This window comes from Bubalus kerabau, chromosome 3 (genome assembly GCF_029407905.1).
Source record: "Bubalus kerabau isolate K-KA32 ecotype Philippines breed swamp buffalo chromosome 3, PCC_UOA_SB_1v2, whole genome shotgun sequence".
NCBI classification, from domain to species: Eukaryota; Metazoa; Chordata; class Mammalia; order Artiodactyla; family Bovidae; genus Bubalus; species Bubalus kerabau.
Window position 1 is genome coordinate 172,340,176 of NC_073626.1, and position 18,417 is coordinate 172,358,592.

An 18,417-nucleotide genomic window follows, 5' to 3' on the forward strand; every position below is an offset into this window, starting at 1 on the left:
GAACAGAGACAATGAGAAAAGGAAACTGAACTCCTGAGTAGGTGGGGCATCCATGGATAGGGACTATAAAAAGAGAAAATGGAAAAAGTATATAAAGTGTAAATATGTGACCAATTAAAGGAATGGATCCAGTTTTCCAAAAGGAACATAAAATCCTACCCTTCCAGGCTGAGATAGATAATTTTCAGTTAGGTTCACAGAATAGTTATGAGAAACTGGGGAACATCATGTCATGTCAGGTTCACGTGGGAGAGCTGGCCAGTTGGAGGTCCCTGGGACTGTAATCAGAATCCAAGAGGAGAGATTTGGAGATGATGAGAGGGCAGAACTTGGAGGATGAAATCACACAGAAAGACAGAAGTTGAGTAGCACTGAGAGACAGAGGTCAAGGTAAAGTGGGAGGAACAGAAATGGAAGGGGAGCAAGTGTAAGACACAGCAGAGGAGAGATAAACTGAAAAATCTCCAAAGAATCTGAGATAAAATTTGAGAGCCAAAAGTATGGAAAGAGAAAGAGCAAGAGGAAAATATCAATGCTAAAAATTGGGAAAAGTCAGAGAGAAGTACAAAGGCAACTGTGTAGAGAAATAGCTGGAGAATGGATGGAAAACAGGTTGAGTGAAAAGAGGATAAAAGAGAGGAAGAGATCAGGACATTGCAGGCTTGAGGTAAGAGCACTGGGTGTAAGCAACTTAGGGCACAAGGGTTGGCAACATCAGCTGTGAATTTTCAGATTAAACTGTCCTTAATCATCGAAGTGGCACTTGTAAAATACTCAGATTGAAAAAGTCCTCTCCCTGAATATTCCAATGATGCCTAAGACCAAATCACCACCCTAGATTGTCTTCAGAGTGTATTTATCCATGGACTCAAAGACCATCGTCTGCTAGACATCAGCACTTGAGTTCCTTCAAGAACCTTAAACTTGGCACTTCAGGACTGAAAGTAGCTTCTTCATTGCTCAAGCTAGATCTAACTCCTCTTGATCATTCATGTCTCAGTGACGGGTCACTATTGTCTCATGGGTTTTCACATTGGGTGTCTAGGTGTCTCCAGGACTCCTCTTACTCTCAAATACATGCCCATTACTCATCCAGCATAGTCATCTCTCTTCCAGAATAACCCGCACCTGTCCAGTCTGTCACACCCTCAAGTCTCGAATCCAGATCTCTTTCACGGTTCTCAAAACAGGCTCTACTCATAACTTTCCTCTAACCTTACTCCCATCAAATGTGTCATTTTTACTTCAACTACGTGGGACATTTGAAAATGAAAATTAGATTGTGTTCCTACATAGTGTAGTTTCTTACTACACTAAGGATTAAACATATGTTCCTCTGAGTGGCATCCACGATCACCCAAGGTGAGCCCCACGTCTATTTTCCCAGCCTCATCACCTGCCTCCTACATTGTTAATTCAATATAGGATAAACTTCCCCCCCTTCCAGTAATTTTATTTTTTAAATTTGTATCTTTTTCATTTAAAAAATTTTTATGGAAATATAGTTGATTTACAATGTTGAGTTAGTTTCAGCCAATCACTTGGCTGATTCAAATGTACATATCTATGTGTGTGTTCAGTCTCTCAGCTGTGTCCGACTCCTGTGACCCCATGGACTGTAGCCCACCAGGCTCCTCTGTCCATGGGATTTTCCAGGCAAGAATACTGGAGTGGGTTGCCATTTTCTCCTCTAGGGGATCCTCCTGACCCAGAGAGCAAACCTGGGTCTCCTGTGTCTCCTGCACTGCAGGCAGATTCTTTACCACTGATCCACTAGGGAAGCCTATATATATATATATATATATATATATATATATATATATATATTCTTTTTTACATGTTCTTTAATTTTACATTATTACAAGATATTTGGTTTTGGTTCCTGTGCTATATAGTAGGTCCTTGTTAACTATTTGATATATAATAAAGTGTATATATTAATCCCAAACTCCTAATTTATCCCTCCCCCATAGCCCCTTTGTAACCATAAGTTTGTTTTCTATGTCTGTGAGCCTGTTTCTGTTTTGTAAATAAGTTCGTTAGTATTTTTTTTTTAGATCCACATATAAGCCATATCATATGATATTTGTCTTTCTCTGACTTACTCCCATAATAATTTTACTTGTTAAATCTCTCTTTCATATCTGAGCCTTTTCATATATTTTTTACCTTATTATGAACTGTTTTCACGTTCCACTATCTTCCACTTAACCGCCTCACTCTGGCTAAAGCCTACTTAAAACATACTATCTCAGGGACATTTTTCTAGAGAAAGTTAGGAAAAAACAGTTGAGAGACAAAGAATAGCAGAGAAGGAGCAGCATCAGAAAAATAAGAGAAAAAGCTGCAAGAAAAGAGAAACAGACAGTCCAAGAGACACCAGCAGGAAGAAACAGAGGCAGAGATGGATAAAACACACAGAATCGATGGAAAGGGAAGAAATAGAAAATGCAGTATAAAAAAAGGAAGATTGTCCCACAGTGGGTGAATTCCTCATCCCCTAGTGAAACGTGGCGAAGCAAAGTTAACCTTCAGATCAGGTTATTTTCTTCTCAGGTGCTGGAGTGGTTAAATAATCTTCCTGTCCATGCAGGAAGCACAAGAGACACGGGTTCAACCCCTGGGTCAGGAAGATCCCCTGGAGAAGGGAATGGCAACCTGCTGCAGTCCTCTTGCCTGGAAAATTTCATGGACAGAGGAGCCTGGTTTGCTATAGTCCATGGGGTTGCAAAAGAGCTGGACATGACTTGAGTGCAATATGGCATGGCATAGCAGGTTGTTTTGGGGAGCAGGGCTTTCCAGTTTCTCAGCCTTTCTTGATTTTCCAGTTATTTTCTTGCTGTGATTCTTCCTTGGTCATAAATTGAAATGCTTATGGGATTGCAATCTTTTCTGCAGAGAACAGCAATGCCTGGGATGAAGAATGGCCCCAGGAAGTCTCGAGCTTCTCACCAAGATGTGTGCCAGGTAAGGATGGGGAGGAACTGCCAGCCGAGGGTGTCAGGTGGCTGAATTCACAGCAGGTGTTTATTGAGTGTACTTCACAGTCAAAAGATCTAGAGTGTCCTAGAATCCCATGAGTCCATAACAGCATAAGTAACATAACAGATAGCACAAATATTCCTAGTGCATTCTGCCAGCAATATGCTGGAGAAAAGGGATGTCTCTCATAGCTATGAATAGTAAAAACTTGCATTAATACCTACCCACCTTTTATCTTCTCTAGAGAATAAAACCTCAGTGTTTTTCTGTTTGCTTATAATGCTATTATTTTGTTATATGTTATTTGCTTATATATTATGTTTGCTTATAATGCTAACTTTGGAAACCTCTCTCCCCAAAGAAACATGTCCTCCAGATCAATTGCTTCCAAGTTTAAAGTGCAATTTTTGTCAACCAATAATATTATTTATTATGTGACTATTATTTTTCAAGAATCTTGGCAAATAAGGCATCATTCTTATCTCCACAAAGTTATGGGTGTAAACAGATGGACTGTTATTTATTCCTATTGTATAGGTAAAGAAATAGAAGCACTGAAGTGTGTAAGGGTCTTTTAGCAGTTCAAAACAAGCTAAACAAGCTAGGGAACCAGCATCCTCGATGACTCACGGTGGTGACTGCTGTGTAGGGCTGGCGGAGAGTCAGGGCAGCTAAAACCTAGAAAGAAAGACTGTCACGAGTAGGAAAACTGCTAAAGAATGTTGAAGGGCAAAGAAGAAAAAGCCCAGAGGGTAAAGGAGGTGTGTGATCCTTCATGGCACAGAAACGACCATGTGTGAGGACAGAAAAATGAGAAGAAAGGTGACTGGGGGCTAAAGAGAAGGAAAACAGGCAGAGCAAGGCTCCAGTGGGTTTTAAGTGAAGTCCTTGGAACAACAGTTTTGTTTTCCCAAGGAGAAGCTTACCCAAGCACTGGACATCAGAATTCAGCATCATCCATGGTCTGTTCCCCCATCACAATGTCTGGTTGGTCTTTTCTGTGTTTCTCTTCAGTTTCCTCTGAGCACAAATCTCTCCAAAGGACCAGCAAAGGCAATTCTGAAGAGATGCCCAAACTGCAGCCAGGTAAACGGGGAGCTGGGAAACAATGGAAGTAGTGGCTGACTTTATTTTTTGGGGGCTCCAGAATCACTGCAGATGGTGATTGCAGCCATGAATTAAAAGATGCTTACTTCTTGGAAGGAAAGTTATGACCAACCTAGACAGCATATTAAAAAGCATTACTTTGTCAATAAAGCTCCATCTAGTCAAGGCTATGGCTTTTCCAGTAGTCATGTATGGATGTGAGAGTTGGACTATAAAGAAAGCTGAGCGCCAAAGAATTGATGCTTTTGAACTGTGGTGTTGGAAAAGACTCTTGAGAGTCCCTTGGACTACAAGGAGATCCAATCAGTCCATCCTAAAGGAGATCAGTCATGGGTGTTCATTGGAAAGACTGATGTTGAAGCTGAAACTCCAATACTTTGGCCACCTGATGCGAAGGGCTGACTCATTTGAAAAGACCCTGATGCTGGGAAAGATTGAAGACAGGAGAAGGGGACGACAGAGGATGAGATGGTTGGATGGCATCACCAACTCAATGGACATGAGTTTGGGTAAACTCAGGGAGTTGGTGATGGATAGGGAGGCCTGATGTGCTGCGATTCATGGGGTCGCAAAGAGTTGGACATGACTGAGCGATTGAACTGAACTGAATTAAGTGACCAATGATCTCATTGATTTGTTCACATGACTGTATGCAAGGAACATGTTCCTCCTCCCTCCAAACACAGATACACCCATTTACTCAACCTCTGATTATTTTCTTCCATGTAAGGGAGGCAAGGGGGAAAGAGGGGCTAACAACCTTAATGGAAGGGCTTCTGGGTAGAGAATTTAAAGGCACAGAATAATAAAAATGTAGATTGAGGGCACCACATGGAGTTGCCTGCTGCTACTGCTGCTGCTAAGTCACTTCAGTCATGTCCGACTCTGTGCAACCCCATAGACGGCAGCCACCAGGCTCCCCCGTCCCTGGCATTCTCCAGGCAAGAACACTGGAGTGGGTTGCCATTTCCTTCTCCAGTGCATGAAAGTGAAAAGTGAAAGTGAAGTCGCTCAGATCAGATCAGATCAGTCGCTCAGTGGTATCCAATTCCTAGCGACCCCATGGACTGAGCCTACCAGGCTCCTCCGTCCATGGGATTTTCCAGGCAAGAGTACTGGAGTAGGGTGCCATTGCCTTCTCTGGGAGTTGCCTAAGTAGGTCTAATTTTATTTAAAAGTATGTGGAATCTAAGGCTTCCTGGGTGGTTCAGTGGTAAAGAACCCACCTGCCAATGCAGGAACCATAGAAGCCACGGGTTCAATCCCTGGGTTGAGGAAATGGCAACCCGCTCAAATATTCTTGCCTGGGAAATTCCATAGAAAGAGGAGTCTGGCAAGCTACAGTCCAAGGGGTTGCAAAGAGTCAGATGTGACTGAGCAACTAAACACACATGCATGCATGCATGCACGCACATATGACATCTAAATACTACCAAATTGGTGTTTAGAAGAGAGCAGTCATTATAAACTTGCTTTCCAGGATTGCATAGGATTAATGAAATACTAAGAATAGTAGAGACAAAGAGGAAGTGAATGAAAGAATAAACAGAGATGGATTATAGACCTAAATGTAAGGCCAGATCCTGTAAAACTCTTAGAGGAAAACATAGGCAGAACACTCTGTGACATAAATCCCGGGAAGATCTTTCTTGATCCATCTCCTAGAGTAATGAAAATAAAAAACAAAAGTAAACATGTACATTACCATATGTAAAATAGATGACTGGTGCAAGTTTGTTGCATGAAGCAGGGCACCCAAAGCCAGTACTCTGAGACAACCCAGAGGGATAGGGTGGAGAGGAAGCTGGGAGGAGGGTTAGGATGTGGGGACTACATATATGCCTGTGGCTGATTTATGCTGATGTATGGCAAAAAACATCACAATATTGTATAGTAATTATCCTCCAATTAATAGAAATAAATTAATTTTAAAAATTAACAGATGGGCCCTAAGTAAATGTAAAAGTATTTGTGTAGCAAAGGATACCATAAACAAAACAAAAAGACAGCCTTCAGAATGGGAGAACATATTTGCAAAAGAAGCAAATGACAAAGGATTTATCTTCAAAATATACGAACAGTTGATGCAACTCAATATCAAAAGCACAAACAACCCAATGATAAAATAGGCAGAAGGTATAAATAGACACTTCTCCAGAGGAAACATACAGATAGCCAAAAAAAAACATGAAAAGGTGCTCAACATAACTAATTATTAGAGAACTGCAAATCAAAACTACAATGAGGTATCACATCACACTGATTAGAATAGTCATCATCAAAAAGCCTACAAACAATAAATGCTGGCGAGGGTGTGGAGAAAAGAGAACCCTCCTACAGTGTTGGTAGGAATGTAAGTTGGTATAGCCACTTGGAGGGACTTCCCTGGTGGTTCACTGGTTAAAAATCTGTCTTGTGATATAAGGGACACAGATTCGATCCCTGGTTGAGGAACTTAAGATCTCATATGCCATGGAGCAAATAAGCCTACGTGCTGCACCTACTGAGCCCAAGTGCTCTGGAGCTTTTGTGCCACAGCTAGAGAGCCTGTCAGTCAGTTCAGCCGCTCAGTCGTGTCCATCTCTTTGTGACCCCTCTTTGTGACTGCAGCACGCCAGGCCTCCCTGTCCATCACCAACTCCCGGGGTTGACTCAAACTCATGTCCAGTGAGTCGGTGATGCCATCCAACCATCTCATCCTCTGTTATCCCCTTCTCCTCCTGCCTTTAATCCTTCCCAGCATCAGGGCTTTTCCAATGAATCAGTTCTGTGCATCTCAACAAAAAGATCCCACATAATGCAACAAAGATCCTGCATGCCACAACTAAGACCCAACAAATCCAAATAAATAATTGAAAATAAATTGGTATACCCACTATGGAGAACAGTATGGAGGTTCCTTAAAAAAAATAAAAAAACAAAAAATAAAGTTGCTATATGATCCCATTCCTGGGCATATATCCAGAGAAAACCATAATTCAAAAACATACATACACACCAATGTTCATAGCAGCACTATTTTCAATAGTTAGGACATGGAAGTAACCTAAATGTCCATCAACAGATGAAGGGATAAAGAAGATGTGGTGCTTATATACAATGGAATATTACTCAGCCATAGAGAAGAGCAAAGTAAAAACATTTGCAGCAACACAGGTAGACCTAGAGATTGTCCTGCTGAGTGAAGTTAGTCAGACAGAGAAAGACAAATAGCATACAACATCACTTATATGTGGAATCTAAAAACACGAACTTAATTACTCAGCAGAAATAAAGTCACAGATGTAGAAGAGCAAGTGAAAGTCGCTCAGTTGTGTGCAACTTTTTGAGACCCCATGGAATTTCATGGAGTCCATGAAATACTGGAGTGGGTAGCCTTTCCCTTCTCCGGGGGATTTTCTCCACCCCAGGATCAATCCCGGGTCTCCTGCATCGCAGGAAGATTCTTTACCATCTGAGCCACCAGGGAAGTCCATACCTTCCCCCAATCATCCTCCCACCACATCCATTCTCTTCAACTCACCTAGATGACCCTTTGAAAAGGCAAGTTGGCTTATCTCACTTGCCTACCTTAAATCAATAATTCCTGTCATCATAAGGATTAAATCTTTCCCTTATTTTTCTTCCCATGGCTCCAGCCTCATGTGTGCCTCTCTGGCAATGATTCTAAAGTTCATGTAAAACTTTGCAGTACTTTCAATTTTGATGAATTTTTCTCATTTGAGCCTTTGTACACACTTAGTCCTATTCTGGGAACAGTTTTCTTCATCGATTCCACTCTCCGTTCTGCTTTACTAACTGGTGAAATTACATGGAAATTATAGACCATCTCAGAGATACCATCTCTGATCCCTAGTTCTAGAAAGTAACAGTCTGAGAAATGGGGTGAGGAAGGAAGGGGGAGAAAAGGCAGGTGGAAACAGACATGAGAAAAGAAACAAATCAGGACAAAGAGAAGTACCAAGAGGTTCCAACAGCAAGATGCTGAGGCAGAAATAGAAGAAGCAGAGATGTGCGGAAAGACTGGGAATGACAAAGAGAAACAAGGTTGGGAGACAAAATGTGCAAAGTCCCTTAGAGTCTCCATTAGATTATTGGATTGTGCAAGCCCTCCTCTTGCCTTCATGAAACAGTAAGACACAGGCATGCAAATTGTCTTAACCTCTACTTTATGGCTGGGGAAATAAAGCACAGAAAGACATGGCAGTTATTTTTGCAAGGACAAGGTAGAAAAGGAAGAGTGGCCACCAGCATCCTGGGTGTGCCCCTGAGGACAGTGGTGTGTGAAGCCAGCTGGCAGTCAGGGTGGGGTCACATGGTCAGAAGAGGAAGAGGAAGCCCAAGGAGTTCTGCAGGTTCTTAAAGAAGTGAACTCAGGTCCAGGAGAAAATTTTAGTTAAGAAAAAATTTATATTGGTGGGGAGGGAAAGGAAACCACAGAGAGATGGGGAGTATAGAAATGGACCCAATCATTTGAGCTTTAAGAGAAGTAGAAAGGATAACAGGGGAAAGGAGATATACTATCACTGAAAAACAAGCAAACAAACAAACAAAAAAAAACTCAAGACCTGAAAACAAGAGATGAGGAGAGAAGCCCAAACAATCAAATGGATGCACAGCTAGGAAACAGCTGCGTGGCTGCAGAACTGTGGGTAGGACCCTGACAGGGAGACCGAAGGGGAAGAGGCGCAAGCAGATGGCAAAGAAACAGGAGACAGGGTGGCTCTCAGACCAGTGCTTGGAGCAGACATGTCACTGTCCCATCGTGTTCGCATGAGTGCACTGAGATCTGTCTCTGATCACCCTCCATGTCCATCATGCTCTTGTTTCTCCACAGTGACCAGTGATTCCAAAGCTCCCCAAGTGCCTCCTGAAGGAGAACCCAAGGAGGTGCTCAGCCTACTACCAGCAGAGGGAGAAGGTAATTATGATTTAAATTCCTAACTGCTTCAATAAATGGGAAAAAAAAATCCTCCATGTTTCTCATCTTGCCATTCTCTTCTTCATAGTCACATATGTACACATGGAACTGTGTCAGTTTCTCTTTTTTTCCCCCAAACTGAGAGAGACTAAGGATAAAGGTGAACTAAGCTGGGTGGGGAGAGCGCCCCTGGGTGAAGGAGGTAGGGAGACAGGATGTGTCAAAGGTGGACTGGGATCCGGAAGTAGAAGTGCTGGGGTGACTTCAGCTGCATATACAATCCACATTGACATATGGCAAAAACCACCATGATATTGTAAAGTAATTATCCTCCAATCAAAATAAATTAATTAATTTAAAAAATCCAATTTGGCCATTGAGGCAAGGAGATCACCAGCTTCCTTCCGGAAGTCCTAGGAACACGAAAATAAGTTTTGTGAATGAGGGATAGACTTGTGATGTAGAAAGGTGGTGTAGTATTCTTAGGATAGAGCTGATAAGGGGAGGCTCTCTAGCCCTGTGGTCCATGAGAAGATGGAGGGAAGAATGGAGTGGGGAAAGGTGATAAAGAGCAGTGTCAAAGCTGAAAGAGAAAAAAAAAAAAAGAAGACAGAAGCAGAGGAAACATCACACACCAAAACAAAGAGAAGAATCTAGAGACACTGGCAGAGGAAACAAGGGCAGAGAAAGAAAAATATGCAGAGTCAATGGAAAGAGGAAGAAGGAGAAAGAGAATTAGATGTGCAGGGAGTGCGGGAGAAGGTGGCTGGTTCTCAGCCTCTGGTGGTAATGATGGGAGGGAGTTACCCTGCAGATTGGGGGATCTCCAAGGGCAGATCAAGATGGTCTGGGACAGGAACAGCCCCACCCAGGAGAGAACTGAGCTATCTGTGTCTTCACCATGAGTTTGTTTGTTTGTTTTTTGCCGTGATTTCCCCTGGTTGTATACTGAGACCTCTGAGGGATTTCATTCCTTTCTGCAGAGGATAACAATACCTGTTGTGTGATCTGTGAGGAAGAAGAGCCCCAGGAAGTCCTGAGCTCCCCATCAAGATGTGAACCAGGTAAGGAAGGGGTATTGTCAGCCCTGAACTTCAGGGTGTCAGATGTCTGAATTCAGAGCTGAACAGCATGACCCTGGTTGTAACAGATGAGTTCCCACTTAGAGTGAAATGTTAGTCGCTCCATCATGTCCAACTCTTTGCAAACCCATAGACTGTAGCCCACCAAGTTCCTCTATCCATGGAATTCCACAGGCAAGAATACTGGAGTGGGTTGCCATTCCCTTCTCCAGGGGATGTTCCTGACCTGGGGATAGAACCAGGTCTTCTGCATTGGAGGCAGATTCTTTACCATCTGAGCCACCAGGGAAGTCCTCATGTTGTAGTAGGCCAGTCCTAAAGAAAGTCTTTTGTCCTCCACAATCTTTATGTTTATTTACACTAAAGATTTGATATTGTGGTTTTAACTCTTGAGTACCCTTTATTCCTATGAAGAATAAAGATAGATATTTATCTAGTGTTTAACAATAATACTATTAATAATATATTTTCATAACATTGGATAGGCTTTCAAAGGAATATGGTCCTTGAGATCCACTTGTCAGAAAGAAAAACCAATGACCCAAAATCTCACAAGACAGTTATTGCCACATATTTTTTTTAATCAATCTATTGGATTATATAGCACTTTATTCTTTTCTAAGTACTTTGGCAAACACGATTTCCTTACAAAATTTTAGGACTTAGCCAGGGAAACAGTTATTATTTCTCCTTAAAGATTAGGATATGGAAACATAGAAAAATGATGCTTGTTATTCCCTGAGATCAAAGTAGAAGGAAGGACAAAGACTCATCTGTGTCCCGAGTATCCCACTGCAGGTAGTGGCTCTGTGAGGCTCTGTAAGGCTCAGCCTCACACAGGGAATTGGGAGATTGGGATCGACATATGTGTGTGTGCTCAGTCACTCATTTGTGTCCGACTCTTTGTGGCCCCCGGGACCGTAGCCCGCTAGGCCCCTCTGTCCATGGAATTCTCCAGGCAAGACTACAGGAGCAGGTTCCCAACCCAAGGATCTAACCCTCGTCTCTTATATCTCCTGAATGGCAGACAGATTCTTTACCACTAGAGCCGCCTACCAGATATAAAATTGACTAACAAGAATCTATTGTACGGCACAGGGAACTCTACTCAATACTTTATAATGACCTATATGGAAAAAAGAATCTTAAAAAAGAGTGGATATATGTATATGTATAACTGATTCACTTTCCTGGGTATCATAAACTAATACAATGTTTTAAATCAGCTATACTCCAATAAAAATTAAGAAATAAATGGATACAAAATCTAAATAGAACCAGGCTGCAATATGCTATCAGAGAAGGGAGATAATTTTCAACCTGCTTTCGCTAAGATTGTCCCAAGAACATGGACATAGTGAGAATAATCGTAATACAGAAAATTCATGTGAAAGACATTTGAAATTAGCATGCCAAGGGGAAGGAAAGATTCCTGCTCATTTGTCAGTGGCAGAAGATGAGAACTTTGACAATATGGAGAAGGAATATGTGAGATGGACAAAGTAAACAGAAAGGCTGGAATTTTAACTTTTAGATTTAAATTTTAGGTGGAAACATTGCAAACAGAAAGTTAACAATTAGAGAGAAGAGATAGAAGCAAGGAAATGAGTTCCCCAGAAGAAAGGAGTTAAACTCAATAATCAAACAAGGTACAGAGTTTAACAGGTAGAGAAACTGATATGAAGAGAAAGACCCTAAAAGGGAAAGTGCTAAGAAGGAGAAAGAGTGGAGGAAAGCATGACAGTTATACACAGAGGAAAAGATAAAGGAGAATGAGTGAAACATCTGTAGAGAGGAAACACCACATACAAAGGATGGAGAAGACGGTTGAGGACGTTGTAGGAACTGAAAGAAGGGTTGCTGCCTGGAGGCAACTTCTAAAACCAGTTAGCAATGAACGTGTTAGCAATGAGTTTTCACTTCAGTTCAGTTCAGTCATTCAGTCGTGTCCAGCTCTTTGCGACCCCATGGACTGCAGCATGCCAGGCCTCCCTGTCCATCACCAACTCCTAGAGCTTGCTCAAACTCATGACCGTCAAGTCAGTGATGCCATCCAACCATCTCATCCTCTGTCATCCCCTTCTCCTCCTGCCTTCAATCTTTCCCAGCATCAGGGTCATTTCCCATGAGTCAGTTCTTCACATCAGGTGGCCAAAGTATTGGAGTTTCAGCTTCAGTCCTTCCAATGAGTATTCAGGACTGATTTCAGATTACCCCAGTGATCAAAGTGGCACCTGTAATAGCCTCTGAGGCAAGGGGCCTGTCCTCAGCCATTCTTGTCTACTTCCATCTATAACTTAATGGTCCCCACATTCCTATCTCTGGCCCAGACTTGTCTTTTAAGCTCATTCATCTAAGTGTCTGGATATATTTGTACAGGAATCTGTGAGACTGCCCCATTTGGGTGGTTTTGGGAAACTTCAGTAGCAGACACTTCCTTAGTTGTGTGGACCATCTTTCTTGATGCCGCATCTGCCTCCTTTCCTGGAGTTCTTTGTTTCAGTATGGAACTCTATTGTTCCGTTCTTTAGGCAGACACCTAGGGATCGTCAATGTCTCTTCCCCCTCCTTCAATTCACACAACCCATCAATCATCCAGTTTAATCAACTACACCTTGAACATGTCTTCTGCTCGTCCATTGCTTGACGCTCTCAACACAAAAGCGCTCATCAGATCTCTCTTCTCTCTGGAACCAGAGCCAGAGCAACAGTCTCTGTCTAGTCTCATACCTTCCCCTAATCATCCTCCCAACGCATCCATCCTCTCCAACTCACCTAGATGACCTTTTGAAAAGGCAAGTTGGCTTATCTCACGTGCCTACACCTTAAATCAGTACTTCTTCTTGTCATAAGGAGTAAATCCTTCCCTTATTTTCCTTTCCATGGCTCCAGCCTCATCTGTGCCTCTCCTGCAGTGACTTTTAAAGTACATGTAAAACTTTGCAGTAATTTTAGTTTTGATGAATTTTTCTCATCTGAGCCTTTTGCACACACTTAGCCCTGTGCTGGGAACAGTTTTCTTGGTCCATTCCACTGTCTAATCTGCTCGCTAATTGATGAAACCACATGCCAATTATATTTATTTAGCTATTTATATATTTTTGAGTGCATTGGATCTTACTTGTGGCATGTGGGATCTTCATTGCAATGTTTGGGTTTCTTTCTAGTTGTGGCCTGTGGACTCCAGAGCACCTGGGCTCTGTAGTTGCAGCTCCTGAGCTTAGTGGCCCCTTGGCATGTAGGATCTTAGTTCCTCGGCCAGGGATCAAACCCACATCCTCTGCATTAGAAGGTGGATTCTTAACCACTGGACCACCACGGAATCCCTCACATGGAAGTTATATACCATCTCAGAGATACCTTTTCGGATCCTTCGTTTTAGAAAACAGCAGTTTGAGAGATGGGGTGAGGATGTAAGGATCAGCATCAGGGAAGGAAGGAGGAGAAAAGGTAGGTGGGAACAGACATGGGAAAAGAAACAAATCGGGACAAAGGAAATAGCGAGACATTCCAACAGCAACACACTGACTGAGGTAGAAACAGAAGAAGCAGAGATGCATGAAAGGGTGAGAATGAGAAAGAGAATGAGATTGGGAAGCCATGTATGCAAATTTCCTTACATTCTGCATCAGATTACTGGGTTGTGCAAGCCCTCCTCTTACCTTCACAAAACCAAAAGACAGGTGTGCAAACTGTCATAACCTCTATTTTATGGCCGCAGAAATAAAGCACAGAAAGGCACGGCAGTTATTTTTGCAAGGGCAAGGTAGAAAAGGAAGGGTGGGCACCAGCATCCTGGGTGTGTCCCCGAGGACAGCGGTGTGCGAAGCCGGCTGGCAGTCAGGTGGGGTCGTGTGGTCAGAAGAGGAAGAGGAAGCCCAAGGAGTTCTGCAGGTTCTTGAAGGAGTGAACCAGAGTCCAGGAGAAGGTTTTAGTTAAGGAGAAAGTAATGCTGGTGGGGAGGGAATGGAAATCACTGAGAAACAGGGACCATGGAAATGGACCAAGCACTTGGACTGTAAGTGATCTAGCGTAAGAAAACTAGAATGGATAATAGAGGAAAAGAGACACACTATCACGGAAAAACAAGGAAACAGGAAACCCCAAGACATGAAAACAAGACATGAGGAGAGAAACCCAGACAATCAAATGGATGCACAGCTAGAGCTGCGTGGAGGTGGAACTGTGGATAAGACACTGAGAGGGACAGAAAAGGAGAAGGGGTGCGAGTAGATGGCAAAAAACAGCCAGCCCGTGGCTCCCAGGAGCAGAGCTTGGAGCAGACATATCAGTGTCCCATGGTGTTGGCACGAGCCCACTGAGGTCTGTTTCTGATTGCCGTCCACATCCATCATGTCCTTGTTACTCTCCAGTGACCTGGGATCCCAAAGCTCCCCAAATGCCTCCTGAAGGAGAAGCTGAGGAGGTGCTCAGCCTACTACCAGCAGAGGGGGGAGGTAATTATGACTGAAATTCCCAACTGCCTCAATAAATGGGGAAAAAAATCTCCTCTTCTCTCATCATGCCATTCTCTTCTTCATATTCACTTATGTACACAAAAAATTGTGTTGATTTTCTCTTTTGTTTTTCCCCAAACTGTGAGAGAGACTAAGGATACAGGTGAGTGGAGCTGGGTGAGGACAGCACCCCCGGGTGAAGAAGGTAGGGGGCCAGGATGTGCCAAAGGTGGGCTGAGGTCCCGAGGTAGGAGTGCCTGGGTGACTCTGTGTGTGTGTGTGTGTGTGTGTGTGTGTGTGTGTGTGTGCTCAGTCACGTCCAACTCTTTGCAACCCCATGGACTCTAGCCCACCAGGCTCCTCTGTCTATGGAATTTTCCAGGCAAGAATACTGGAAAATTTCCTTCTTCAGGGGATCTTCTCGACCAGGGATTGAACTTGGGTGACTTTAAGTGCATATAAAAATCCAGTTGTCAGCAGGTTATGGCCACTGAGGCAAGGAAATCATTTTCACCTTCCTTCTGGAAGTCCTAGGAACACAAAAATAAGTTTTGTGACTGATGAGTAGGCTTGCAATTTAGAAAGGTGATGTAGGATTCTTAGACTAAAGCTGATGAGGGGAAGCTTTTGGGCCCTGTGGTCCATGTGAAAAATGGAGGGAGGAATGGGATGGGGAAAGGCAATAAAGAGCAGTGTCAAGGCTGAAAGAGGAAGAAAAAAAAAAAAAAAATGACAGGAGCAGAGGAGACAGCACACACCAAAACAAAGAGAAGCATCTAGAGACAGTGGCAGAGGAAACAAGGGCAGAGACAGAAAAATATGCAGAGTCAATGGGAAGAGAAAGAAGGAGAAAGAGAATTAGATGTACAGGGAGTGCGGGAGATGGTGGCTGGTTCTCAGCCTCCGGTGGTAATGATGGGAGGGAGTTACCCTGCAGGCCAGGGGAACTCCAAGGGCAGATCAAGTTGGTCTGGGACAGGGAAAGCCCCACCCAGGAGAGAACTGGGCCTCCTGTGTCTTCACCATGAGGTGTTTTTTGTTTTGTTTTGTTTTGTTTTGCCATGATTTCCCCTGGTTGTAAACTGAGACCTCTGAGGGATTTCATTCCTTTTTGTAGAGGATAACAATGCCTGTTGTGTGATCTGTGAGAAAGAAGATCCCCAGGAAGCTCCAAGCTCCCCACCAAGATGTGAGCCAGGTAAGGAAGGGGTATTGTCAGCCCTGAGCCACAAGGTATCAGATGTCTGAATTCAGAGCTGAACAGCATGACCCTGGTTCCCTCCTCAAGTTGTAGTTGTTGTTTAGTCACTCAGCTGTCTCCAGCTCTGTGTGAGCCCATGGACTGCAGCAAGCTGGGCTTCCCTGTCCTTCACCATCTCCCGGAGCTTGCTCAAACTCATGTCCATTGAGTCAGTGATGCCATCCAACCATCTCGTCCTCTGTTATAGTAGATCAGTCCTAAAGAAAGAGTCTGTTTTTCCTCCACAATCTTTATGCTTGTTTACACTAAAGACTCGATATTGTGATTTTAACTCCTGTGCACCTCTTATTTCCTATAAAGAATAAAAGGTAGGTATTTATCTAGTGTTTAATAGTAATATTATATTGTTATAACTTTGGATAGAGTCCCAAAGAAACTTGGTCCTTGAGATCTACTTGTCAGAAAGAGAGACCAATGACCCTAAGCCCACAAACAGTTTTTGCCACATATTCTTCATCAGATTATTGGATTACATAGTGCTTTATTGGGCTTCTCTGATAACTCAGGTGGTAAAGAACCCACCTGCAATGCAGGAGACTCTGGTTCAATTCCTGAGTTGGGAAGATCTGCTGGAGAAAGGGTAGGCTACTCACTCTAGTATTCTTGGGCTTCCCTTGTGGTTCAGCTGGTAAAGAATATGCCTGCAATGTGGAACCTGGGTTTGATCCCTGGATTGGGATCCCCTGGAGAAGGGAATGGCTACCCATTCCAGTATTCTGGCTGGGAGAATTCCACAGACTATAGTCCATGGGGTCACAAAGAGTCAGACATGACTGAGTGACTTTCACTTTTAGTGGTTTATTCTTTTTCAGAGTACTTTGGCAAGTGAGATTTCCTCACAGAATTTTAGTTCTTAGCCAGGGAAACCGTTATTATCCCTCCTTAGCAATTAGAATACAGAAGCACAGAAAAAAGAATATTTGTTTTTCCCTTGAGATCAAAGTAGGAGGAAGGGTGAAGACCAGTGTCCTGAGTATCTCAGTACAGGTGGTGGCTGTGTGAGGCTTGTAGGAAGCCAGTGTCATCACTGGGGAGTCCAAAGGGAGACCTGCAACGTCTCAATCGCAATAGAACAGAGCCCAAACCAGAGAGCCTTCCACTTCTCAAATGGAGACTGTCAGTAGGGAGTGGAAGAGATTAAGAGAGAGAGAGTAAGGCAAGAAATGAATCATGCTACAGGGTTTGGGGGCTTCCCCTGTGGCTCAGTGGTAAAGAATTCACTTGCCAATTCAGGAGAAGTAGGTTTGATCTCTGAGTTGGAAAGATCTCTTGGAGAAGGAAATGGCAGCCCATTCCAGTACTCTTGCCTGGAAAACCACATGAACAGAGGAGACTGTGGGCTATAGTGACGAAACAACAATAGGATTTGAAAGACCTAGAGGAATAGAGCTGGAGAGGATAAGCAAAAAAATGAGAGTTCAACATCATCACTGCGGAAAAAACATAAAAATAGGAGATGTTGGCAGGGAGGAGGGCACACAAAATCAAAGATACATCTTCATAATTATACACAATTATTCTCCTAGTGCAGAAGCAGAAATGTTTAGAGGCAGGTCTATAGATAGGGGACTGAGAAGCAGGGGGCAGGAGAATGAGGTGAATGAAGTGGAAACGGAGGCAGAACAGGCTTCATTACATCTCAGGTGTGGTCCTTGGAGCAGATGTCCTTTTTCCCAAAGGACAGCTCACCCGTGCTCTGAACATCTTAACTCAGCTCATTTCCTTCTTTCTTTTTTTTTTTAAGTGGAGTATAATTGCTTTACAATGTTGGGTTGTCTCTGTTGTACAGTAAATTGAATTAGCTATATGTATACATATATCCCCTCTCTGACATCCCTTCCATGTCTGCCTCCCGCCATCCCACCAGCCTAGGTCATCACAGAGCTGAGCTCTCTGTGCTATACAGCACCTTCCCACTATCTCTTTTACACATGGTAATGTATTCGGGTCAATCCTAATCTCCCAATTAGTCCAACCTCCCCCTTCCCTATCCCTGTGTCCACATATCCATTCTGTACATCTGTATCTCTATTCCTGCATGGAAATAAATTCCTCTATACCATTCCTCATGTCTTTTCAGAGTCCTGTGATCCTGAAGCTTCCCAAATGACTGACAAAGAAGAACAAGAGGAGCTGCCCAGTCAACCACTGGATGGAGAAGGTATTCATGACTTCAACTCCTATTTAACTAATTGAATCTTTTTCTGTCTACAGGGAGGAAGATCTATTCTACTCCCCTTCACATGCACACACAGAAGAAATATGAGGTGCCACGTGGAAAGGATCAAAAAGACAGAGGAAATTAGTTGTATTAGAAGGGAGTGAGAGGGGTTTGTTGTGAGATTATGTTCAGCCTCTGGTGAAAGTGTCAGGAGCCTTGTTAACCTCTAGGTCAGCTGAGCTCAAAGGCAGGAGGGTCTATGGGTTGGGACATTCCCACCTTGGAGATTCTTTAGCCACCTTAGTCTTCCTGGTTGTTTCTGGTAGGGCTTTCCTACTATGGTTTCCATTGGTCATACACTGGGTTTCTAAGAGATTTCATTCTATTTATCAGAAGGCAGTGGCACCTGTTTAGAAATATGTGATGAAGAAGAGACTCAGGAATCC

At 43.2% G+C, this 18,417-nt stretch overlaps 1 protein-coding gene across 6 annotated transcripts in view; it reads left to right on the forward strand.

Annotated features, from left to right (window-relative positions):
* The window catches only part of LOC129646850 (nuclear body protein SP140-like protein), an 84,649-nt gene that overhangs the window by 22,417 nt on the left and 43,815 nt on the right, over positions 1 to 18,417 (forward strand). For 5 of the 6 annotated variants that reach the window (XM_055573695.1, XM_055573691.1, XM_055573694.1 and 2 more), the window contains 6 exons: positions 2,899 to 2,967; positions 3,997 to 4,068; positions 8,927 to 9,010; positions 9,994 to 10,074; positions 15,667 to 15,747; positions 17,891 to 17,971. In XM_055573695.1, the coding sequence (XP_055429670.1) occupies positions 2,899 to 2,967; positions 3,997 to 4,068; positions 8,927 to 9,010; positions 9,994 to 10,074; positions 15,667 to 15,747; positions 17,891 to 17,971 (468 nt within the window). The remainder of the gene's footprint in view (positions 1 to 2,898; positions 2,968 to 3,996; positions 4,069 to 8,926; positions 9,011 to 9,993; positions 10,075 to 15,666; positions 15,748 to 17,890; positions 17,972 to 18,417) is intronic. The other variant, XM_055573693.1, reaches the window with a different exon arrangement.